Source organism: Lutra lutra, chromosome 1, assembly GCF_902655055.1.
Source record: "Lutra lutra chromosome 1, mLutLut1.2, whole genome shotgun sequence".
Taxonomy (NCBI): domain Eukaryota; kingdom Metazoa; phylum Chordata; class Mammalia; order Carnivora; family Mustelidae; genus Lutra; species Lutra lutra.
Window position 1 is genome coordinate 199086073 of NC_062278.1, and position 27354 is coordinate 199113426.

The 27354-nt window shown below is 41.2% G+C and overlaps 1 protein-coding gene across 1 annotated transcript in view; it reads left to right on the plus strand.

Annotated features, from left to right (window-relative positions):
• The window catches only part of ERC2 (ELKS/RAB6-interacting/CAST family member 2), a 937761-nt gene that overhangs the window by 558560 nt on the left and 351847 nt on the right, over positions 1-27354 (plus strand). Inside the window, exon 17 of the mRNA XM_047691669.1 lies at positions 13105-13265. Coding sequence (XP_047547625.1) covers positions 13105-13265 — 161 coding nt within the window. The remainder of the gene's footprint in view (positions 1-13104; positions 13266-27354) is intronic.

Here is a 27354-nt window from a genome sequence, read left to right on the forward strand (position 1 = left end):
AGTGTGGCCTGAGTTAAAATTATTTTGGCTGAGGGTAGCTGCCACTGTAGCTGCCACTGTAACTGCCACCAGAGGGCCTTGCTCTGCTCTGGACTTGTGCTTTGTAACTCTCCTTTGGAGGCTGGTTTATCAGCAACCCCTTGTTCCATGGGAGCAGAAGTACACCCTATGCAGACTTTCCTTGGTTATAATTTTTTAAAAGTTCTTTTTTTTTACATTAATAATTTATATTTGCAGCAAAAGTGCAAAGAAAAATAGAATAGATTACCTGAAATAACATGCCTAGAAACAAACACATTGTTAATATTTTGATATTTTTCCTTTGATGTTTCCTTCTAATCTTTTTGTTTTCTGTGAATATGCATTTAAAAACCCACCTATAGTTGGGATTGTATTGTATTTCCTATTTACTTGCTTTTCTCACTTGGGATTTCATGAACCTCTTTCCTTTACATTCAGTCTTTCTACTTAGTGTTTAATATCTGTCCAACTTCTCAACAATTGGATGCCTCTAATTTACTATCCAATTTCTTTGCAACACTTACACATACACATACACATTATAATTTATTTAACTCATTTATGTGAAAGTTGAGTGTACATATGTGTGTATATATGCATACATTTGTGTATATATGTCCATACTAACAAAATTTTTATTCTGATTTTTATAAACAAGGCTATGATGAACATGTCCTCAGAATAATTTCCTCTGGCAACATACCTTATGATAGCATTAGAATAAATTCCTAAAGTGGAATCATGGATAAAATGGTAATTCATGAACTCTAATGAAATTAAAGAAATTAAAAAGTTTTTCTCATATATTCAAAAGAGATAAACTTTCCACAAAGATTGAAATAATTTTTTTTAAAGATTTTATTTATTTATTTGACAGAGAGAGATCACAAGTAGACGGAGAGGCAGGCAGAGAGAGAGAGAGAGAGAGGGAAGCAGGCTCCCTGCTGAGCAGAGAGCCCGATGCGGGACTCGATCCCAGGACCTCAAGATCATGACCCGAGCCGAAGGCAGCGGCTTAACCCACTGAGCCACCCAGGCGCCCTGAAATAATTTTTTTAAGACTTTATTTATTATTTGAAAGAGAATGAGAGAGAGGTGGGAAGGGGAAGTGGGGCACAGAGGGAGCAAGAGTCCTAAGCAGACTTGGCACTGAGTCTGGAGCCTGAACGGGGCTCGATCTCACGATCCTGAGATTACCACCTGAGCCAAAACCAGGATTCAGGCACTTAATTGACTGCACCACCCAGTCGCCCTAAAGATTGAAATAATTTCTAAACACTATTGGACAATAAAGTTGTAAAATTTAGATGTCCTGTCTCTTTCCAGTATAGTGGCCACTAGAATTGGCTATTTATATTTTAATTTTTTAAAATTTTACTTGTTAGAGAGAGCGAGAGCGTGAGCAGGGGCAGGGGCAGTGGTAGGCAGAGGGAGAAGCAGACTCCCTGCTGAGCAGAGAGCCAAATGTGGGACTCCATCCCAGGACCCTGGGGTCATGACCTGAGCTGAAGGCAGACGCTTAACCAACAGCCACCGAGGTGTCCCTACGTTTTAATTTTAATTAAGATTAAACTACATTGGGGCCACCTGGGTGGCTCAGTGGGTTAAAGCCTCTGCCTTCGGCTCAGGTCATGATCCCAGAGTCCTGGGATGGAGCCCCACATCAGGCTCTCTGCTCAGCAGAGAGCCTGCTTCCTCCTCTCTCTCTGCCTGCCTCTCTGCCTACTTGTGATCCCTGTCAAATAAATAAATAAAATCTTTTAAAAATCCTATAAAATTGTTTAAAAAAAAAGATTAAACTACATTAAAAATTCAGTTCCTCAGTTGTACCAGTAACATCTCCAGTGCTCTGTAGCCACATGTAGTTAGTGACAGGTGTATAGGACAGAGCAAGTTAGAACCTTGCCATCATCATAGGAAGTTCTATTGAATATTACTGCTCTAATGTCTTAACGAGTTCCTTCATGGTTGTGTTTGGAATTCAGTTAACTTAGACTAAAATACGAACAACACATACTGGAGAGTGATTTATTTGGTTTGTTATTGATTCCGTAAAAAATTTCACCTTTCCTTTGAAAATGAAAAATATGTATCCCTGAGAAATGGAAGAAAATGGAAATTGTAACTTTGTCTTGCTTACCTATCCTCTCCTAGGCTGAAGGCTAAGCGCCGGTGTGTCAACTAACATCACTGTTGATAATGATGACAGGTTACTGCGTGCTTGCTATGTGCCAGTATGTAACTGCTGTACTCAGGGGTTCTTCGCAAGGAGCCCAGGAGCTGCAGTTATTATCCAGAGTTTACAGAAAACAAACTCATGTAAATAGAGGTCAAGAATCTTTTACGGAGTCACATAGCCCGCACATGGCTGGATCCTGATTGGGAACTAAGCCTTTTGGCTTCAGGGTCCATAGTCTTAACCACTAGCTATCCTGTTTCCAAGAATTTCCTAGACTGTTAGGGAAAAGACTAGCTCTTTGCCATGCTGTGAACAGTGCACAGGCAAAGTAAAGAATGCTTCCCAATTGTTCAAGGAGTACCTACAGCAAACATACACAGAAGGTCATCTACACAGCCTTTTTGTCAAGGAGTTTCCACTGAGCCTAGTCTGATCTGGAATAAAGAGTGCTCAGGGCATTGTGGGGAAACTTTTATTCATTTGTGTTCCAACACTATTTGATTTAACAGAGTCTAAGTCAGATGTATGTAGTTTACACATTTCTTCACTATCCATCTTCTATTATGGTCTGAAGTTTTATTAATAAGCCTGGGAAGAAAGGAAGGAAAAGGGGGAATTTAAAATGTAGTCAAAATCAAAGAGCTTGAGTCCAAACACACTCACTTGATGTGGGTATTTGTTTGCTGCTGAAGGATCAGAGGTGACATATTGAAGCAAATCTCCTAGATGCTTAAACTTTAGTGAGGAGGGAGGAAATCCCAAACACAATCTTAAGGGTGGTCAGGTCCAGGCAGAAAGCAGTCTGGGAATTTTCAGTTTCAACCTTTCCAAAAGGTGTCACTCTAAGGCAGCACTGGGAAGGTGGGAAGGAGGTACAGATAGAAATGTCAGATAAGAGTAATTGGAAAAATAAGATTAGCAGCCCTCGTTTTAACAGATTCTTTGCCATAAGCATCACTGTCTGAGAAGTTCGAAATTCTTACTGTTGAGGATGGAGGGTTTCAGCGTTTATCTTCACCCTCTGATCTCTGGGTGACCTTCTCTGTGCCCAAAGCAGACCTGGGCCAGGTCCCAGCTATTCCCACAGGACCAATTCACATTCCAGTTTGGCTATAACCTGGGATATGGGGATTTCACTGGCTGTGTGTTCTGGTGCAGACTGAAAACTACCGTCCTCTTGCACGCAGGATGAGTAAAGACAGAAAACCAGAATGGATGGTGAAGGCTAAGACAGAAGGGACCATGCATTTTTTTTTTAATTTTTTTTATTTTTTTCAGCATAACAGTATTCATTATTTTTGCACCACACCCAGTGCTCCATGCAATCCGTGCCCTCTACAATACCCACCACCTGGTGCCCCCAACCTCCCACCCCCCACCCCTTCAAATTCTCAGATCGTTTTTCAGAGTCCATAGTCTCTCATGGTTCACCTCCCCTTCCAATTTCCCTCAACTCCCTTCTCCTCTCCATCTCCCCTTGTCCTCCATGCTATTTGTTAGGGACCATGCATTTTTAATACACGGTTTATAAAACTGTTTAAAAATTCCAAATCATTAACGCAAAATAGCACTAACTCAATACTGACGTATGATTTAAGAAAAAAAATTGTTTTATCAAAATATTTGAAGATCAGTTGTTGCCAAGCAAGCCTCATGAAAAGCATAGGACATTGCCCCGTGTCGGGAAGAGACACGCAGAACCTGGGGTGGGGCTCTTGGCAGATAACTGAGAGAGAAGCTGGTTTTCAAATATTTAGTTAAACAACACAAATGTATGTGTAAGTTTAAGTCGACACATGTTAATGATTTAAGGTCTTAAACAGGTTTTTTTATTTTATTGTTTTAAGGCTCTGCTGTTCACTTTAAAAGTTCCGAAAGTTTCTCCAGAACTGGGTGTAAGCACTAGACTCTTTAGAAATTCATTTAACAGCTTCATTATTCTTAAAGTATATGGAGTTATGAATTATTCAAATGCAATAGAACAGTCCTGGTAATTTAACCATTTTATAAGACAGTTTTTATGATCTGCCACATGGAATGACTTGTAAAATCAGAAATGACACACAATTATTTAAGTGTTTTTTAAATTTGTGTGGCCTAATAGATATCTAGTTTGTTTTTTTTTTTTAAGATTTTTTTTTTATTTATTTGTCAGAGAGAGAGTGAGAGAGAGCGAGCACAGGCAGACAGAATGGCAGGCAAAGGCAGAGGGAGAAGCAGGCTCCCCGCCAAGCAAGGAGCCCGATGTGGGACTCGATCCCAGGACGCTGGGATCATGACCTGAGCCGAAGGCAGCTGCTTAACCAACTGAGCCACCCAGGCATCCCAGATATCTAGTTTGAAGAAACCTTTAATTATTATGTTCTGTATTTGTAACAACAAGCTGATGTATTTTAAAATGTAATCTTAGCTTTCTAGAGTATCAGAATTTCAGTTTTAATGTATTTGGGGACCTTTAGGAAATTATTTTAAATTGGAACATCTTGAGTCTTATAAAAGATTTCTGAGGTTGCTGTGAATTCTGTTTTCATTGAAGGTGGCATTTTAAGAATTAGACGGTTTTCTAAACTTTTTTCCCCCTCAGAAATATTATTGTCTGGTAAATAACCAATAGATATACCTCTGAAAGAAGCAAATGCTATGTTAAATCAAGACAAATATGTTGATTTCTTGCTGAGGTTCTCAAAAATGGTTTTTGACTCATAATCATTGTGATTCTCTAATGCACAGGACCACAGGTCCCCACAGTCCCCACAGCACTCATTTTTTCCTTTCTCTTCAACAAGCTACTCCATTGAACTGATTTAGGGAGGTGGACCATGGGGTCTAGGGCAGGACTGGGTCTTGTTTCACTCTTGCTCATTACTCAGTACTTTTCTTTAATAGCTTAAACAAATTGATTGATTTGGGAGAGACAGGGAGACAGCGAGTGGAGAGAGGGGCAGAGGAAGAGAGAGAGAAATCCTCAAGCAGACTTTGCTGAGCACAGAGCATGATGTGGGACTGGATCCCAGTTCCCTGAGGTCATGATCCAAGCCAAAATCAAGCATCAACAGCTTAACTGATTGAGCCACCCAGGCATCCTTAGCCTCTTTTTTTTTTTTTTTTTTTTTTTTTTGGAATCACAATTGTGATTAAATAGTTTTTTGATTTAAACTTGTCTGCCAAACCAGAAAGCTTCTGAGGATGAGCCTACTACAAGTGTCCAGCAGAGTACCTGACACATAGGAGATGTCCTGTGAAGTGGTGGCTAAAGGAGGAGGGAGTTCATATTTCCCAGGTCCCAGGGCAGAGCATGTGGAATGCAGAGTAGGATTAAAAGCTCCTTGCTTATACCCCAGATCAAAGCTTGGGACATTTTTATTGTGCCATCCTGAAACTCATGGTTTCTGGGTGCTGTTAGTGGCTGCTGGGCTGGCAGTGAATGTAGGGCCCCCTTGCATTCAGGAGCTGGGTAACTGAGCCCCCTCATCTCCATACCAAGGAGAAGGTGCTTGAGGAAAACAGAGAGCAAGACCTTGAAGGGTGTTTGGTGAGGATGGCAAGGTAACCACTGATTTATGGGGTAGGAAAGTATCAGGTTCGGACTCATACTTCATCTGTCATTTCACTAAGTGAGTCAAAGGAGGGTGTTTCAGAATCGCGCCTTTGCACTCCCCTTCCTGCCATCCTGCATGTACTTACTGAGTCAAGGGCTGAAGGGGCTTCCAAAGAGGATGGAAGTGTGGTCCTTGCCCTCCAGGGGATTACGATCCAGTTGTAGCAACTTAGCATCCACGTGAAAAGTTGTGCAGAAATGTGAAGTGGTATTTAATTAAATGGTAGAAAGTCAAGAGTAGACAGTAAGAATTGGTTCTTGGTACTTAGGTTGGATGGAGGTAATGTGGCTAGAAACCCCTCCCAGGGACAATGGTAACTGTCATAGACACTTCCAGGGTGTCCAGCAGAAAGGGCTGGATGCTTTATGTGTATTGTTTCCCTTTATGCTTGTGCCAATGCTGTGCAGTAGTTTCTATCTCCTCCCCATTTTATAGGGAAGGAACTGCAAGCTTAGAGAAAGGTCAGTAATGTCCAGGGATCCTACCCTAGGCTTCACTTCGGAATCACTTAGGAATCACTTGCCTCTTTAATAAAATACAAAAGCCTGACTCCCACCCTCCAGCATTTTGATTTAATTGGTGGAGATGCAACCATGGCATCAGAATTCTTACTATCTTGCCAAAGGATTCTAATGTGCAACCAGGTTTAAGAAGCACTGTGTTAAGCTTGGCCTCAGGTCATAGAGATCCTATTGGGAAACCAAAACTTGATCCAGGTATGTGCTTTTCCAGCTTTTAATCACTGTACCCTTCCTGCCATCCTGCAGCTATTTATTGAGTATGGACACTGGAAGGAGTGTCAGGGCTGTAAAGGAATCCAGGGTTCTGTGACAGAGCCTTAAAGGTGGGGTGATTTTGGTAACTCGAGGGGGGTCATTGTGGGGCAATCCAGGACTGTGCATGCGTATATGTGTTTGTGTATGCATGCATATGCATTTGCAGATAGGTGACAAGAAGCACAATATTTGAATTCAGTAATAAACATGAAATGGGTTGAATACTTACCAGGCACTGTATAAATAAAAGCTGACATTTCTACGGCACCAAGTCCTAGGCATTGTTTTTAGAGGGTCACAGATGTTAACCCATTGAATCTTTACAGAAACCCTGTGAGCTAAGTTCTGTTATTGCTCTCCCATCACACATGAGGAACCTGAGCCTTAGTGAACTTTCTTTTTTTAAGATTTTATTTATTTATTTGACAGAGAGAGATCACAGTAGACAGGCAGGCAGAGAGAGAGAGAGAGGGAGTGAAGCAGGCTCCCTGCTGAGCAGAGAGCCCGATGCGGGGCTCGATCCCAGGACCCTGAGATCATGACCCGAGCCGAAGGCAGCGGCTTAACCCATTGAGCCACCCAGGCGCCCCACCTTAGTGAACTTTTGTAACTCACTCAGAGTGGCACAGATTGTAAGTGGTAAGCTAGCTCCCAAATTCTGTTTTGTAACCACTATGCTGTGTTGCCTCTTCTGTTTTCATATTTGCCAGTGTCTGCACTAAGAACTGTACACTCACTTATTTAATTTAATTTAATTTAATCGCTTTATTTAATACTTGCAGTAACTCTTATGAGAAGTACTATTGTCCAGATGAGAATATTCAGACCTTTTCCCAGGTTCTATGACTAATACGTGGGAAGACAGGTGTGATTAGTACAGTCTGGCTTCATAATCGTGCTTTAATCATTCTCAGAATTTTAAAATATGTTAATTTCTTTCAAAAAATTCAAAATCCTGAGTAGAATTCTATATGTCAAACAGAAGTAGAACAACTCCCTGTGAGTGTGGGATGGTGAAAAACTTCTCTGCTAATTCACACTCCTCGTCTCATGCCACTGACCTTAGATGCACTCGGGAACATCTGGTGCTCAAGGAACACATTTTGAAAACTACTACTGTTGGTAATTGGGAGCTCTGTGAGATGATGGAGTTAGGCCAGTGATATTTTTAACAAAATATTGGTGGTTTAGGTATAGTGTCTTGGCAGTAGAGATAAGTTATGACAGTGAATCCTATGGGACATCTTTGAATCCCAGATCCATAGGGCCCAGTTTAAATATACTTTCAAACACACATAGTCAAAACAGCTGACAAAAATCAAAAGGGTAGTCTAATTCTTCAATTTGTGTCTTAGGAAAACATTGAAGGGGCCCCAGGAATAGCCCCTCTCAACTTTTTCCTCCTTCCCCTTTTCTCTTCTTCACAATTTCCTTATCCTGCCCTTAAAACAAAAACCTGTCTCTGTCCCCAGTCTCAGGGCTCATTTTTCCTCTTTCCCTTCTGACTTCTTTCTCCCACTTTTTGTCACATAGATCATCATAGGCTGTGCTTCAAAGTTCTGTACCTTTGCACTTGTGTTTCTCAAATTCACTTTGCTACCCATTGGTTAATTCCATGTCCTAAAATCCAGGAATGGACCTGAGAGAGACACTATGATGGGGAGAAGCTGATCAAGCAAAGCCATGTCCTTATTTAGGGTAGGGGGTACAGGCAAAGGCTAGGAATACACACACACACACACACACACACACACTTTCAACCCCATCAGAAATCTGGGAGAGAAAGGGACCTAAGCTTAAGTTGTCAATAGTAGTGATAGAAAAGAATGATGGGTAGGGCGCCTGAGTGGCTCAGTGGGTTAAGCCACTGCCTTCGGCTCAGGTCATGATCTCAGGGTCCTGGGATCGAGTCCCACATCGGGCTCTCTGCTCAGCAAGAAGCCTGCTTCCCTCTCTCTCTCTCTCTCTCTCTCTCTCTCTCTGCCTGCCTCTCTGTCTACTTGTGATCTCTCTCTGTCAAATAAATAAATAAAAATCTTAAAAAAAAAAAAGCTATCCTTTTAAAAAAAAAAAAGAAAAGAATGATGGGGATGCCTAGGTGGCTCAGTCAGTTAAGGGTCTGCCTTCAGCTCAGGTCATGATCCCAGGGTTCTGGGGTTGAGCCCTACATCAGGCTCACTGCTCAGTGGGGAGTCTGCTTCTCCCTCTCCTCCCACCCCCCACTTGTACTCTTACTCTCTCTCAAATAAATAAATAAGATCTTCAAAAAAAAAAAAAAAAAAAAGAATGTGGATCTGAGAAGCATTTCCAAAATAGAGCTATAAGACTTGATGATGAATAGAAAATAAAAGAGGAAGGAGAGGAGACAGATGAGGTTCTGAGGTCTTAAACATGAGTAACTGAGTAAAGGTCAGGGTGTTGGACCTGTAGATGTGTTAGGGAGTGTAGGGAGTGACAGGTTGGGAGAGCAAGAAGTGGGTGGTTGGGATTTGGTTTAGGTGGGTGTATATGGATCATGAGTTGGCTTTTGGTTATCTTACATCTAAAGTGATATTGGGACATCCAAATGGAAGTGACCAACAGGTGGTTAGGTATATGTGAAAGAGGTCAAGGTAGTAAAAGATAAAGTTTGAAAGCAATCTGTATATAGGTGAGAAGTGTGGAGACAGACCTCATTTTCCTGCTAAGAATCCACATGGATGAAGAAAATGTCTCTAGGACAGAGTAATAAGAGGAAGAATCCAATTATAGACTGCAGGAAGATGAAGAATTTACTAAAGAAACACGGGAACTAGGTTTTCAGTCTAAAAGAGACCTTTATAGGACTCAAGGGAAGAGTTGGTTTTAGGAAAATGGTGGGTGGATACAACCCTACTTACCCATTAAACTGTGTTTACAAATGACTATTTAATGACAAGGGGAAAATTCTCATGATACATTTATTGAAAACTATTTAGAAAATTGTGTATAGCATCCCAGTCTTTCTCTCTCTCATACACACACACACACACACACACACACACACACACACACACAGTGTGGGGCGGGGAGAGAGAAGGAGAAATTATAACCAAATGTGTATAGTGTTTATTTCCAGGTGGTAGGATTTTGGGTGATCTTAATGAAAAAGAATGTCATTATTTAATCTTAAATAAAAAGAGAAATTTTAAATTTTTATATCTGTCTTTTATAATTTGTATGATGAGTGTACTTTATTCTCATTATCAGAAGAAAAATCATTTTATTAACATAAGTTAGAAGAAGAATAAATAATATATATAAATATAGGGCTACATCATCTCACTTAATGCCCATAAATATGGAACAGAATAAGCAGCATGGTCCCCTGTTTCCTGGTAAGGAAAGTGACTCTGAGAGAGATATAGGAACTTGTGTGAGTCACATAGTAAGTGATGGAGCTGAGATTCTAATCTGGTGTTTTTTAAGGCACAAGGTACATATACACAGTCAGCTAAAATGTTATATCAAGTGAGGGAAAGAAGTTGGCTGCGCAAACAGTACATTAAGAAAAGACATGTAGGGGGCACCTAGGTGGCTCAGTGGCTTAGGCATCTATCTACCTTCAGCTCAGGTCATGATCTTAGGGTCCTGGGATTGAGCTCTGTGTCAGGCACCCTGCTCAGCGGGGAGTTTGCCTGTATCTCTCCCTCTACCCTGCCCTCTGCTCATGTTTTCCCTCTCTCTAATCAATAAACAAAATCTTTCTTTAAAAAAAAAAAGACATGTGGCGAGAAGGAAGGTACCAATGGCTTGCAAGTATAGAGTGTCCACAGGATAGCAAAAGTGAAAAGCAATTTTCTTTCTTGATGAGAGGGGACTGGTGGGGAGATGGAGGCAGATTTGGGGCACTTGATAATAAGTGTACTGTTTACCAGTCAAGACAGCCCAGGCCAGGCTGGGGTAACAGCCAGATAGTCCATCATCTCATGGTGTAGTTGTTGCAAGAGAGATTTATACCTTGCTTATGTGATGTGGGTTGACCTTGAGCTTCACTGTGGTCACTGGGAGACTCAGGCTGAAGGAGACATCATCTGAAACACACTTCTGTTATCACAGGGAAAAGGGAAGGTTGGGCTTAAGTACTAGCACTTAAATGCTTCTACCTGAAAATGACAATGATTTTATTGACCAAAGCCTCACCCCAATTAAAACAGAGTGGGGAGGTTTGGCCCTACCATGTGCCCCTACAGAGGAGAACTGGAATATTGTTAATCCACCCTAATGGCCACCACAAGAGAGAAAACATTTCTTGTTTTTTAATGGTCCTGCTTTGGTAGCGAAGGAAATAGTTTTCAGAACTCTAGGTGTTTAACCCGGAGGTATCATGGTCATCAGTAGGAAACTGAGACTCAAAGAATCAAGTGATCATTAGTACAAAGTCACAGAGAGAAACAGTGGCTTTGTGAAGACTAAAACTATGTATCTGAGGCCAGTGACCCCAGTGGTCCTCAGTATACAATACTCCCTGGCCTGGGGTATATGAATTTGGAGGAGCCTTAGGCCTTGGCCTAGGAAACTACTGGAGGCTCTGCTTGCTAGGTGTTGAGAATAGTAGTCTTACCTCATATTAGGAGTTACTGATGCTAGAAGCCAATGTCATCTCCATCAGTAAAACTCTGGACCGTATTTCTTAGGCGCCCAGGTTTTTGTATGTGGTTATTGCTGAAATGACCAGGGAAGACTACAAGTCATTAAACTCTAAAGTATAATTGTTAAAGTTGGGTTAATACAAAACTAGCTGGGGCTGGCCCCAAGCAGTAAAGTGGTGTGTGAACTAAGCACTGGGAAAGCCAGTTGAGTGGCTCTGTATCTGTGGATTACAGACAGGTCAGCGTCAACTTAATGAGAGAGGGATTTAGCAGGAGAGAATCCTGGATAGTCTCCCTCTTCTCTGAGATCAATAGTGCATTTGGAATAGAGAACAATTTACGAAAGGAAATGGGGTCATGAGGACACAGTCCATCCCATAGAGGGTTAGGCAAACTGGATCCGAGTTGGCACTTAGAATGACCATAATTCTGATATTTTTTTATGCTGCTATCAAAAATAGGCGGGAGGAGAAGAGGAAAGATACCTGTTTCAGGCTCACCAAGCATTGCTTTGTCGAAGGGCTGCTAGTCATATTTATAATATTCTATAAATTTATATGAGATATAAATATTATAATTGCTTTTAAAATTTTGTATATTTCTAAAGTTAAATAATGCTACTTATTCTACAATTAGGCAGGTGTGGTTCTGGGACTTTCATGGTTAACCTTCATATTCCTTGCTTTTTAAACTGTTTTTGGTTTTGGCTTTGATTTACATTATACGGTCATCAAATTCCTCTTTTTATCAGGGAAAAATGGAGGGTTTTCTGCATCTTAAAAGCATACAATTTACCTTGGATGTGAACTATAATGCTTATTCTGAAAAAATTCCATGTAAAACTGAAGAAATTGTGTAGAAAGTCTTTATGAATTGGCACCTAACATGTCATTGACACATTTTGAAGGGTGTTCTGTTGACTTTAGTGATGGATGATCCCATTCTGCCAAGTTCAGGTGGAAATGGGAGGGTGGCTTAGAAACCCAAATATCAATCTAGAAACTTCCTGGAACCGTGGTTTTAAATCAGTAGGGTGGATGCGGCCTGCATCTGTGCAAAGGATGGCATTTCACTGGCTCGCTCCACGGAAGTCTCTGGAACAGAACCGTAAACACCAGCACTCTTTGTTGTGTGTTGGCTTTTAAAAGCCCCCAATGGTTTAGGGAGAATAAGGCCTTGCCTTGGGGCTCCCTGGTCCAGTTTTTTGGGACCTGGCTAAAAATCCTAGATATCTGATAGTCTGGCTTATTTCTATGGTGTATTAGCACCCTATAAAAGTTACATGTCATTTATTTCAAGTTTAGAACCCTCTCAAACTTCAGGGGCAAACCAAACTTGAACCTTTTGTGGCTGGAATTCTGTTTACCTTTGGCCAAACCTTGCTTCCTGAATGTGAGTCAGGGAGGTGAGGTGAGAGGGGGCTCCTGAGGCCCCTTGGACATCAAATTGCTTTTGCCAAACAACACTTGGATAGGTTAAAACATGAATGAATCTGAAACACGTAGATTAACTTCCTGTCAGAATACTCTGGGGCCTACACACAAAAGTATATTGTGCTGGGCAAATGCATTTTGAGCGTTGCCTTCCGCCAACTGTGAGGCAGTATCTGAGATTTTTGCCAAACACAGGTTGAAATTGGGTCAAGCCAGATACCTTCCACTACCAATAAATATATTAAATAGTTTCTATAAAGGTTATTGGATAATCCAATTGAATGAGGACCCTGGAGAAATTTGGACATTTCTTGTGTTGAAACATTTATCTTCAACCAGTGACAAAGAAAGATTGGACTCTAAGATACAGTGCCCAGTTCAAGGATGGCTATGATTCCTTTGTGTCTATCAGAATACAGGCTAGCAAGGAAGGCCTGGTGCTTGAATGAAGGAGAAATAACACACCATGTTCCCTGTGCCTTTCAGATAGAGGAACTGATGAGTGCATTGGAGAAGACCAGACAGGAACTGGATGCCACCAAGGCACGCCTGGCCTCCACACAGCAGTCTCTAGCTGAAAAAGAAGCCCATTTGGCCAACCTCCGGATAGAAAGGAGAAAACAGCTGGAGGAGATCCTGGAGATGAAGTGAGTACCCATTTTTGTTTTCCTGGTTTTTCTTTTCTAACTTTTCTTCAGGGATGGGGAAAGGAAGGCTAGAAAAGACAAAGATTTTGAAGAAAGAATAATTTGCCCAGCACTTAACTATTCATTTCCGTGACTATGCTTCTTCTTTTTTTTTTTTTTTTAGTTATAGCTTCCATGTCCCAATTTGCACATTTTTCATATCTGTTATTCAAAAAAAAAAAAAAAAATCCAGCATTAAATTTTGTGCGTCTGTGTTTTGCGGACGGCGCTGTTATTCTTAGATTTGTCTCAAAGGTCTGAGCTGGCCAAGAGACAGAAGCCTCGTTAAGCACAATAGTAATTTGAGTGCTGCTCAGAGTTAAGTGGAAACTTTTCTGAGGAGGTATTTCCTAATTGTGACTATAACTTTGTTAATTATATTCTTTTCACATGTGTACAATGCGTAGCTTGTGTTGGCTTTCATAGAGTCTCAAGGTTGGCACCTCTTTGTTTAGAAAGCAAGGACTCTGATTTGCTGGGCTGATAAAAACAGACTTGGAAATCCCCCTGCTACCTCTTCCCCCTCACCCCAGGGTAGGGTAGGTGAGGGGTAGGGGGAGACAGGAACCAATCTCTTGCTTTGATTTAATCTATAAAGTGTGACCTCATGCTGGGCAATGATACTTCCTGTGGTCCTGTGACACACCCATCTCCACCTAGCTCTTATTTCATTCTTAAAACAAAATAATATCACCCTGGAAGAACATAGGGAAGAAAATTGCTCAAAGATTTTAGAAATAATCACTTGGCTGTGGATCTGTTCCTAAAGAAGTAGGCAAGAAGCAGCATCTATCTCTATAAGTTAAGATGAAATAATCACTAAGATATAATTTAACTTCCTTCCACAGTAAGGGAAATGTACATAATTATGGCATTTTAAGCCTGTAACATAGACTTTGAAATTGGTGGCTAGGTATGGAAGCATGACCTTATCCTGACCCCATAAGTCTTACACATGGTTAACATTAAACCCAGAAAGCTTAGATCATGGAAAATATGGAATGAAATATTTTGAAGGATTTAATAATGAGAACAAAACTTTCATTCCTTGTCAACTACCTCAGTTTCTCCAAGACCAAAGAATAAGTAGTTTTTTTAATACATAAACTTGCATTTTCCTAATAAATAATACATAATAAAAACAGATATTATTATCCTCAGTTTAGAAGTGAGGGAACTGAGATTCAGAGAGATTTCAAGTAATTTGCTTAAGGCCATCTGGCTAGGATTAAAACTGAAATCTTCTACATCAACCTCCCTTTCTACTGTCTTATTTTCTCATGGAGCTTATGTGCATTCCACCAAGCCTGAAACTTTCATCAGTTTGAGTCACTGTGGTTATCATAATGCCTAGAACAGTGCCCAGCATATGGTAAATGGTCAATAATTGTTTATCGAATGAGTGAATAGATTGAATGCAAAGACTGGATTTTATGTAGCTAAGAGAAAGAGTATTTCAAACATCTCTGACATTACCAGCTTGAACAATAATTTATTAACAATAGCAGTACATTGATTCCTTCAGGCTTTTTATTCTTTTCCATTCACCAGCCCCACTTCTGCCCCCTTGTGTGTTGTGATGTGTGAAGTTCAGCCTAGTTTCTCTCATTGTTCTCCAGCTATCTCCAAGGTAACTCTGTTCTTCTTGGAGTGATTTATTACGGCTTTTTAAGGAAATGTCCATTATGTCTTGTTTATAAAAAGGACATATACTTTCAGCATTTTGAGAGAGTGAGTAACAGTGAAGCACACCGATTTGGGAGTCATCAGATCTAGGTTGAAATCCTGTTGCTTCCACTTGGCGGCTGTGCGATTTAGGGGAAATGACCTTAACATCGCTGGCCTTTCTGTTTCCTTCTGTAACGACTTTCATGGAGTGTTTGAGAGGAGAGCCCCTCAGGAGGGCTTGGCACACAGGAAATGATATATGTGCGTAAATGACGCTATCAGCCAATGAAAATATGTCATTTGTTTAGTATACTTTGTGAAGAGTATCATTTATCTAAAATTTGGATTTATTTTTCTTAAACATATAAACCTTTTCCGTGTGTATGTTTTCCCACTTAATTTCATGATTTCAGATAGCACCTAACTAAGACCTCTTTTGGTGAATTGCCACATTATTGCTCAAGTGCTTAATCTTCTGCCACTGCAAAATAAATACAGAATTCTTCTGTTAATTCCTTTGGTAAAAGTAACAAAGCCCTGCTTCATTGAGCCCAATATGGACCCTACTCACTATTTAACTGGCCCAGAAGCCCAACTTATGGGCTCCTTCCCAGGACTATGGGGACACAGGTATGGGGAATTATATTGACCAAAAATCCCAATTAGATTCAGGAGCCTCCTGGGCTGTTCAAGTTAACCAACTGGTTTGATCAATCCTGATTTTTAAGCTGAGTTGACATATTGGTTACTGGACATTAACTGAGTCAACATAAGTTAGTGGAAAAACTCAGATGGGTATATCCCTGTCAGTATTTACTGTCACTTGTGACAAGCATTATTGGGTCTCTCTCTCTCTCTTTTTTTTTTTTTAAGGTTTTATTTATTTGAGAGCAAAAGTGAGAGAGAGAGAGAGAACGCATCAGTAGGGGTAGGGAGAAAGGGAAGCAGACTCTCCCACTGAGCAGGGAGACTGACACAGGGCTCGATTCCAGGACCCCGAGATCAGGACCTGGGTCGAAGGCAGATGCTTAACTAACTGAGCCACCCAGGCACCCTATTGGTTTTCTTTCAACTTGGCAGGCATCCTGTAAGCAATTTTAGGCAAAGTCTAGCTATTCCCAATCCGTGTAGGAAGGGAGAGGTTGTATGGTGTTAGAGGATGCAGGGGTGGGGCCTTGAGTCAGGAGAAAGGAGCTGGGATATGTTAACTTACCCATAATATTGAAGGAGATCACTACCTGGTTACCTCAGTTTTCCCTTCAGTAACATGGAGGTGATAATAACTCCTTTGCCTACTCTATAGAATTGTTGTACAGACAGGATTTTTTTTTAAAATACTGAACTGAAAATGAATATAGATCAGCATGTGTGAAAGTGCTTTGAAACATAAAAGGGGCTTTTGAAATGAAAGGTGGTGTCTGTTAAATTCGTTGTAAAATCAAATGTCACAGAGTTTTAAAATTGGAAAGCAGCTGGGTCCAGCCTCCCAGCGTGCATAAACCAGACTCCCATCCATGGAATTACTACTAGGGAATTCACCAGGCCCTGGTGAACACCATTCCCACTGGCACTTGCAGATACCTCACTGGTACTTATATGGAACCGAAATGGCTTTCTGTGTAATATTCCCACTTGTCTTGGTTTTTCTTTTAATGTTTTGCCAATATAAAGAATGTTTTGATAAGCATTCTGCTGTTCTATTTTATTAACTTAATTTTAAGTAATTATAAATTGATATGCAGTTATAAGAAATCATTTATCATTTATATGTTATAAGAAATCATTTTCCTCAATAGTAACATTTTGAATAATTATAAATTATAGCATAGGATCACACCAAGAAATGGATATTGGTACAATTTACCAACTTTATTCAGATTTCTCTGGGTTTAAATGCACTTGTTTTATGTATATATTTAGTTATATGCAATTTCATCACATGTGTAAATTTTTGTAACCACTTTCAAAGTCAAGATATAGAATTATTCCATCATTACAAAGATCCCTCATGCTACCTTTTGATAACTACCCCTACAACCCAGCTGTTTCATTTATAACCGGTGTTTTGTTTTGTGTTTCATCATTTTAGGACATGTGCCATAAACTTCTGCATTTTTCCCTCTCATTCTCCTGGAGCAGTGTAGGAAATTATCTTCTTAGTTTAAATTTAGACTGAATTTAGAATGAGAAAATATTGCTTGATTCCTCTAATTTAAAGATTTCTCATGAGTTGGTTTTATTTTATTTATAGTGTAATTTCTTTTTAATGTTGGATATCTAGAACCTGTCATGTGGTAGGCATTTTATAAACTTTTGAGGAATGAAAGGATGAATTAGCACAAAAATTCATATTCGTTGAGTACCTACTATGTGGCAAGGGTTGTTCTAAGTGAACAAACAGAAAAATCCCACCTGATCAAGCTTGCACTTTAGTAAAATGAGTGGAGGAAATGAATGAACTAATAAGCAAATAAATGAATAGATAGATGAGAAAAATATTTTTTTCCTATAACCAAGGAAATTTGGAATCCCACTTAGAAAGCTAATCCAAAGGTAAGGACCCTTGTAGGTCTTTGGGAGAAAAAGGAACATGGAAAATTCAATGTAATTTCCTAGACTGAGAACCCTTTTAGAGACCTAGGTCAGAGGAGAGCCTTTGACTGTATTTCATATGGGATTCTTCCTCCCAACACCTCCCCATTTAGTTTGGTTTTTATTGGTTAGTATCCTAATTGCCTGTCATTATTCTGACACTGGAAGGAACTGACAGTCCCCAACCTGCATTTTCTTTCTTTTTTTTTTCTTTTAAATATTTATTTATTTGATAGAGAGAATGCACACCAGTGGAGGGGAGGCAGAGGGAGAGAGAGAAAATCTCAAGCAGACTTCCCACTGAGCATGGAGCCTGATGTGGGGCTCAATGTCAGGAGCCTAAGATCATGACCTGAGCAGAAACCGGAAGTGAGCTGCTGTACAGACTGAGCCACCTAGGTGCCCCAACCCTGTATTCTCATAGAAGAGCACTATATTCACTTTCCTTTTTGTATAAGATTCTTTTTATTTTTTAAAGATTTTATTTATTTATTTGATGGAGATCACAAATAGGCAGAGAGGCAGGCAGAGAGGGGGGCGGGGAAGCAGGCTCCCCACCGAGCAGAGAGCCTGATGTGGGGCTTGATCCCAGGGCCCTGGGATCATGACCTGAGCCGAAGGCAGAGGCTTTAACCCACTGAGCCACCTAGGTGCCCCTATAAGATTATTCTCTTACTTAAAAAAATATTTAAAACCTCTTGCTACAACATTTCCTAATGCTTCATCTTTGTTACATTTGCTCCTATTTAAAAGGAATTTTATTAAAATAATACTTAGAGCATCATTCTATATGTTTGGTTTTATTAATGCTGGTTAATAAGCTTACATTTCAATAACCAAAGCTCAATTATTTAATTTGTGACAGGTGAACTTGATATCTGTGGCTAAAAGGAATTGAAGGCCATGAGATATAGTACTTAAAATCTATCTGTGTGTGCCTGCTCAGAAGATTTAAACTAGCATAGTAATTTAATAGGCAGATAGGCAGGCTGACTGATAAGTTTAGTTTCGTATTAAGTACAGAATGAGTAGGGTTTTGAGAGCTGGTTAATAGTTACATGATTTAAAGTGTGTATTTCAGACTTGTGGTGGTTTCTGGTGCTTGTGTTACATAAAGATTTTAAGAAAACCTCTATATTTTTAACTCATCTGATGATGTAAGATCCATCTTAATTTACTCAGTATTGTTGCCTTTTAGGCATCTTCTCCAGATAGCCTCAGAAGCCTTTGTGTATACTAAGCTATCTTAGGAAGTTTATAGTGAGGTGAGGCAGCCGCTTCTTCCAAGGCATCATCCTTTTGGCTTCTTTGATCTAGGATCCGTTTTGAGAGAGCTACTTATTAGGTAAGTACCCTTCAAAGGAGAGGCAGGGTGTGCAGAAAATGATAAAATCAATTTATTCTTTATTTCATGCCAGCATGAGAAAAGACAAATCACATTTCTTTAGAGAGGAATCCTAAGTGCCTGGCAATTTGGACAGGATAAATGAAGCCTGGGAGGGGAGTTTTGAAGGCATCCATTACTTAAAATTAATAAACTCAGTTGCACCATCTTACAGAGATGCTATGGGGATTTAACGAAATTATGCACTTACGAAAAAGTGATTTTTTCTTAATATTTTATTTATTTATTTGACAGAGAGATCACAAGTAGGCAGAGAGTCAGGCAGAGAGAGAGAAAGAGAGGGAAGCAGGCTCCCTGCCAAGCAGAGAGCCCAATGTGGGGCTCGATCCCAGGATTCTGGGATCATGACCTGAGCTGAAGGCAGAGGCTTTATCCCACTGAGCCACCCAGGTGCCCCGAAAAAGTGATTTTTAAGTGGCAAAATGTCATATACGTATGTGCATATGTATGTATGTGTGTGAGTGAATATATAATGTTATGTTGCATGTTAATATGTTAGGTAAACACATAGTTCACATATATTGATCCTATCTTCAAATTCCAAATTAGCCCTAATGCTTTCAGCATTTTGAGGGGAGCTACAATGAAATCCTTTCTGTATCTAACAGTCTGTTTAGAAAAACTTCAACATGTCCAATTTAAAAAATATTAAATACCCATGGTAATGTGTTGTAGAATGTCCTAATTTGTCTGGTTGTTTCTATTTACCACCGGCTCAGTTTGAAAAGTAAATGGAATCAGCTAGTGATGAAGCTCATCACAGCTTTCCAGGTTACCTGCTCTGATTGAGGACAGGTGACAGAGAGAGGGAAAATAAATGTCATTAAGAACTGCTTATCCAACATCAATTGTGGTTTGTGCTTCAGACAGTCACATAAATGCTTATCACTCATGATTTCTGTTTCTCTCTTGTAACCCTGAAGTTGGTGTGTTAGTGCCTTTAGTGGAAAAGACCTGCTGTACACAAAGCTTAGAGTGCGTAAGTAAAACTTAACTGCAACGAAAATAACTTTAGAATAGTGGAGTGGTCTAATTAACTTTAGATGCAAGGAACAGAAAACCTCACTTTCCAGGAGCTCATACAAGTAGCCGTGTAGTCACTGGGGACCTCCGCTTCTCCTGTCTTGATGCTTTGCCTTTCTCAGCATATGGCTTTCACCCCGATGCAAGACTTTTGTCTTAGCTGCAACCATCCTGTCCACATTCAGTCAGCAGAAAGGAGAAAGGAGGAAGGAAGACTCTGTAGCCTTTGAAGGCAGCTCCCAAGGTGTGTCAGCAATTCCTGTGCTAGCAAAAAACACCTGTTCTGCTTGCTATGGAGGGAATTTCCATCCCCAGGTAGGGAGCAACAGGGTGATCATAGTGCTTCCAATGAGGAATTCTAGCCATAATTTCACTAAACAAATGACCTGAAATGTGGATGACACTTAGGAGATGCCAAAATCTACTTTGTGCTTCCCTTGAGAAACTGTGTTTAAATGCAGAAACTTGCCAAAAGCCAAAATGACTGCTTGGTTTAGGACACAGTCTTCTCTATTAGGACCACAATAGAATTTTTCTGTAGTTTTATACATTGTGTTATTTTTCTTAAAACTCTTTAGATGTAAAATGTATTAGCCAAGCAAAAACATGTTTCACAAATCATTACAGGGAAAAAATTACTGGTTAAATTGCATGTCGGGTAGAATCAAGAGCCCTTCACTCTCCTTGCCTCAAGGAATATATTATCTCTGATTCACATGCCTTCAGAGAATTAAACTAGCCTAGACATATATACTGTTCAGTGCACGTAAGACTTTGGGTGATGGAATTACTATTGCCAGTAAACTTTTATTAAGTGCTCATTACTTGTCAGGCAGGGGCACATTGCTGCCACCTCCTGTGAATGTTATTGTTCCCACTACGTAGATGCAGAAACTGAGTCCCAGACACCTGGAACTCAAATGCAAGTCTGTTTAACACTATAGTCCATGATCTTTACCACTGAGCACACCGTCTCTGAGCGAAGAACTTAGATGTCATTGTTAAGAATTTTAAGTGTAGGAATTGCAGGACTGGTTTTGATTAAATAGTAGAAGGCAATAGGCAGATGGGTGCTTCTTCCAACTTGCTTCTGGGGTGCAAGATAGCAGGCTGGAATGATGTTCGGAGGGAGGATTGGAAGAGAGCTAGCGAGTTGGAAGTGGCCTTTGAAGTCAGCTTCCTTATCTTAAAACAAAATAAGGGACACACTGTCTTCTCACCAAAAACATGCACTGTATGTATAGTTTTAATAGTGAAAAATGTCAGTCAAAAGGGCCCTTGGCCTGGTGGTTTTTAATGGAAATACAAACATTTTCTGAGCTAAAGTGGTGTAATCTTTCAGCTTAAATAATCATAATCAGCAGTTAAATAATCTGAATGCTTATGAATTGTAGAGCTTAAATAATTCCAGCCACCATACTTTATGTTATCTCCATCCTCACAGCAGCTCCATGGGGTCGAGGGAAGGTCAACCATTAAGAACAGGGAAAGAGAAATGTACAGATCTTCCAATCTCATAAAGCATGGCAAGTCAAAGGGGACAGTTGTGGTCCTTCTCCCAGTCCAAGAGCAACATCCTGTTGGAGGAATTTTTTAAGTACTTGATCTAATGCTGTGGGGGGTGCTGCCAGGTTTAGCCTCAGGAGGCAATGGATGGGACAGCTACATCACACAAAGAGAAACCAAGGGCCAGACAGTACAGCCAGGGTCATACATCAGATCCTGCAATGAGAATTCTCTGGTCCAGTGAGCAGGGCTCTTGGGACTTGAGTTCACAGCCTGAATCTGCAAGTTATAGCTGAGTGAGCTGAGGCCAGCCCGACCCACTCTCTCCCATTGTGAACAGAGCTTTGGACTCAGATGACCCCATTAGTGGTCTGATTCTCTAAGCAGTGTGCTTCAGCATGGGGTTAATATTGCCCCCTAGGGGACATTCAGCCAAGTCTGGAGACATTTTGGTTGTCGCAATTAAAGGGGAGTTGCTACTGGCATCTAGTGTGTAGAGACCAGAGATGCTGCTAAGCATCCTACAGTGCACAGGACAGCCTCTATAACATTATAGAATGATCCACCTCTACATGCCAATAGTGAGCATTGAGAAACCCATAACTAGCCTCCCTTTTTAAAGAATGTGTGTTTAAATTTGGGAAGAGAGAAAAGCTTTATAGGGTCTCATCTCTGATTTAATTTTACTTCTTTTCTTTTTTTTTTTTTTTAAGATTTTTCTTCATTTATTCGACAGATAGAGATCACGAATAGGCAGAGAGTCAGGCAGAGAGAGAGAGGGAAGCAGGCTCCCCACTGTGCAGAAAGCCCGATGCCGGACTTGATCCCAGGACCCTGAGATCATGACCTGAGCCGAAGGCAGAGGCTTAACCCACTGAGCCACCCAGGCGCCCTAATTTGACTTATTTTCAAAGGGAATTCATACAGGATATGTTTTCCCCATTCAGGATCATGATCTTGACCCAGATGGCTTGAAGGCCTGGGGATTTTCTGTTTAGTGTAAATGACTGAATTCTTGACTCTGACTCGCTTTCTTGGGACTGTAGACCAGCTCACCATGGAGGTTCATGCCAGTGGAATTGGCACAGGTCTCAGATCCAAATGCCTAGGAGACTGTGGTCCCTATAAATATGAATCCTCACTAAGATACAAAAGACCTGATCCATCCATGCCAACTGGTCAACAGACCATGCAATCCTTCTAGCTCTGGTGTTCCCATCATTTCTTAACCTGTGGCTGTCTTATGTCTCCCTGTTTGCCCAACTATAAATTGAAGGTATGAAATTGGACATTTCTCAATGAGCTAGTCCTCTAGTCAGCTCTATAAATCAATGCCCCTTTCTCTCCACCTTTGTTTCTCCCTTCTATTTGTTCCCTCCATTACCACATCCCTCTGGGTCGCTAGGTCTTTTGCTCGGGAACACTTCTTGCAATGGTTGTTTAGGGCAAAAAGGATAGAAGGACACTGCAAAGGTTAAAGAATGTATGTCAGAGTAGAGACTAAGGGCATCAGTGGGAAATACACTGTTGCCCAGATGTCAGCTGCCTGCCAGAACTGTGAAGGGCAGGACTTGGAAGGACTCCCAACTTAGAAGGATTTCTGCCTTCTTGTAGTATCTTCTTGGCATAGGTAAAATGTAATCCAGATATGATCGGGGAAGCCCAGCCCTAAGATATGGAGGGTGAACAGGTAAATATCAAGATCCTCATCCTCGCTGGAAGAGGACATTACAAAGGCTCCAAGTCAGTGAAGACATATAGGGTTATAGGGCAAGGCATTGTATGGAGGTGGGGAAGGCTTTGAATGTTTTGGATCCCTGGAAAGCATTTAATACAAGTGTGTTGAAGGAATGAAGGAATGCTGATGAAAGTTACACTCTGCCTCCTGCTAGCTACCTCTTCCTCCTTTCCCTCTACCATGGCCACTCCTGACTTTTTTTCCACCCAGCCTCCCCTTTCTTTTCCTTTTCCTCTTCCTTCTTTCCTTTACTTCTAACCACCATCCTCTCTCCTCTCCCTTCTTCCTCCTCCCTTTCCTACCCATGTTCTGGTACCCTCCAAAATATATTCTGGATTTTCTCAGCATAATGATTATCTTGCTAGATTCTAATTTTGACTGTTAGGGAAGGAAGCAGACCAAGCACCTGGGAAGGAGTGTGTGTGTGTGTGTGTGTGTGTGTGTGTGTGTGTGTGTATTTGTATTTGTGTACATACATGTGCATACATTTTTTGGGGAGATAAGGGCCTGGCTCTGGCAATCTTGCCTGGAGAATGAGATTCTGAGAGGAAACTACTCAGTTCACCAGCAGCAAAACAATTGAGAACACTCGCCTGAAGCCAAGCCGCCAATCAAGTATGGCCGAGGTCTTTGGTTTTCCAGTCACGGCATTTGGGAACCAACGGATTGTGAAAATTGAAGTGCAGTATTTGACTTGATCTTTGGGTTAAGCCAATATCCCTGGGATCTTAATTTGAACCTGCAGAAGGCTGTGGCCAACTTTGAGAATCTGTTATTACTCATACCCTGCACTTCGCTTACTTGGAGAGAATTGCAGAGGGCACTGGAGCTAGTGCCAGCATGCAGTTATGATAAAAGTTAAATTGCTGTCTTTTCATTCTGTTTTGAAATTGGTGTTTGTGTGTTCACTTCATGAGCCCTGAGCTTGGAGCTTCTTTTTCCTCTTGGCTCTATCTCTGGAAGTTTTCTTGGAAAACTTTCCCTTTGATGCATTTCTAAGACTTCCATCATCTAAGGCTTTATTCTAAGGCAACATGGGGTTGGGTAGGCCAACCTTATGCTCTTTCCTACCTCCTGCCATTGTTTGGGAGGGGAGGCTGTGCCCTGGGAAGCTGCCCACCCTGGGGTGCATTTCTGGAGTTCCTTTGCTGTCTGACTCCTGATTGGGTTCAAAGCCAATAGGAGGTGCTGGAAATGGGAGGGTGGGAGGAGAATAAAGCTAGAGAGTTTCCTTCCTGTTCCCTTCTTGCTTTGTGGTCATGTGTCTGGAGGTAGGGACTTCTCTTCATGACTACAGCTCCCTCTCAGCAATGCCCCATCCCCTGCTCTGCTAGCTGGGATTAACTCATGTTTCCTTTTGCCCCTCAGCCCAAGGCAAGGAAATGGCTGCCCACTGTTGCCAGTTTCTGGGTGCCTCACCATGTCTTGTTTTATTAACCTTGCCCACCTCTCCTCTGTAGACCTTTCATTGAAGTCTCCTCATTGGACCCATCTGTGGTGAATTCTGTCTTCAGCCAGACCCAGACTGGTACAGTGGGGAAGTCCATGGTGTCATGGTCATATGTGTGAGATTTGTTAGGATGATTTGAGAAAGTGCTGTTAGAAAATGTTTACATTTCCCATATTAAGTAATTTTGGAAAAAGAAGCAGATTGTTTGATGCTTAAGTCAAAACACTGAAACAAAACTGCCATTCTGTGGTTTTTCTAAAAACACTTGACTTCTAAATGACCCTTCAATATGAATGACGGCTGCTGCCCCAGCCCCAGAAGGATGTGGGGCTGATGTACCCAGAGTCAGCCTCAGTCTTAGGACTAGTGAAAACAGCCTCCTGCTCCTGACACATACAAGGGAAAACAATTCAGGCTTGGGGCTGTTGGCCTTCTGAGGAGGGAAGAGATTCTTGAGATAGAAGGAAAGAGAGCATTCTAGGACGTCCTGGCCAGAGCACAAGTCAGCTGCCTCCAGGCCATGGGTAGCCTCCTTTCAGCTAAGTTTAGAGCATTTGGGGTTTCCATAAAGCTAAAGGCATTGCAGCTTTGAGAAGCAACTGCTCTAAATGTAGCACTCTAGCCTGAGGTACAACTAAGCACTCCTCATGGACTCAGGCATTTGTTCAATCGTAGACTCATTCACTCACGAAACAAATCATTATCTTCACATGACCCTCTAAGATAAGTACTGTTATCATCTCCATTTTATATTTGAAGTAACAGAGACACAGAGGGGTTAAGTAACTAGCCCAAGGTCACATAACAGTGGTGATTTTGAACCTCTTAAGGATTGTCACGTAGTCTGGCCACATGCTTGACCACCACACCATACTGTCTCTAGCTTTTGCACAGAGGATAGATTTGGGTGTGGGCATACTATTTGGGAAGTGGTGCAGTCTTCTGGAGGGAGAGAGCTTGTCTTAGGAATTTGGCAGTGGAGCCCCAGGAGAGAAGTGAAAGATTTCAACAGACCCACAGGAATCTGCATTTACACAATGGAGGTTAGATTGGCTCTGGGAGTGGTAGAGATGCATACCCCTGGCTTTCCCTTCTTCCTGCCTCCTCTGTGTTCTGCTCCCCTAGCACTTTTATTCCTCCATGCAAGCACGGGGGCTGTAAGAGGATTTCTGTAGCAACTATAGCTCTAGTCTGAGGGTTTGCAACAACCCTATTGACACTGGGATGGATGATTCTTTGCTGTATGGATTGTCCAGTGTTTAGTAGCATCCCTGGCCTTTAACTACTAGATGCCAGGAGCAATCCCCTCCTCCAGTTGGGAGTAAAAAGTGTCTTCAGACATATTGCCAGAGCCCCTTAGAAAGTAAAATCAGCCCTGGTTGAGAAGAGCTCGTCTAGTCATAGCCTGCATTATGTTTATATTTTCTCACTGTGGACCAGCAGCTCAGTCCCTTTCTGGGATACATGGACCTCGAGCCAGTGTGGTAATGGGACCAGTAGCATTGTAACACTGGGCTGTCTAGCATGCAGGCCTTCTCTCATCTGGAGGCACGTGGCACCAGACCAGGTAGATTTAGAAAGTATAGAAAGGAGTTCTTTCCACATTCAACAATGTCATCCAACAGTCTTTATTTATTTTTTTAAAAGATTTTATTTATTTATTTGACAGAGAGAGAGAGAGTGAGAGAGAGAGCACGAGCACAACAGGGGGAGTGGCAGCTCCCACTGAGCAGGAAGCCCAATATGGGGCTCGATCCCAGGACCCTCGGATCATGACCCAAGCTGAAGGCAGACACTTAACAGCTGAGGCACCCAAGTGCCCCTTCATCTAGCAGTCTTTCGTGGGGTAGACTAGAAACTTGGTCACCATTCAGAGCCATTTTCTTTTCTTCAGGGACATAGGCTCTTGAGTTCGATGCATCTGATTTCAATGTGATCCACTCTCATGTATGGGCGACCTCTGCATCTTATGTTCTAGAGCAGCAGTTTTCTAAACTTCCCCAAAGGTTTCCTATGCAGACTTTCATTTCTTCAGAAAGTCTTTCAGTGAAGAATATAGGGAAGTCAGATAAGCTTCTCATTTGGAAAGATGAATTTACCAAATGCCTATGTTTAAAGGAGAGAAGAATTTTAAAGAATTTTGGCCAGTTAAAAATTCCTTACTGGGGTGCCTGGGTGGCTCAGTAGATTAAAGCCTCTGCCTTTGGCTCAGGTCATGATCCCAGAGTCCTGGGATTGAGCCCTGCATCAGGCTCTCTGCTCAGCGGGGAGCCTGCTTCCCCCTCTCTCTCTACCTACCTCTCTGCCTACTTGTGATCTCTGTCTGTCAAATAAATAAATAAAATCCTTAAAAAAAAGACAAAAATTCCTTACTAAGTTATATTTTTAAAATAAGGTACCTTGAGAACCCTGCCTTTAACGTGGGATCCATGCAGGTACCTGAACAAACCCTCAAATGAGATAGGACTGTAAGTTTGGTGTAATGAGTGGTACTTTCCCTTCCTTCAAAAGCAAGGGGCACCTCCATGGAACAGAGAAGAATATCCCTGAGAATCATCTCTTTCTTAACTGGTGGCCCAATGCATTTAGATAAAATACTGCTAAACTTTTTTTTTAAGGTCAATTATATACAAAAGCAAAATGAACCCCCATATACGCTTTACCTAAT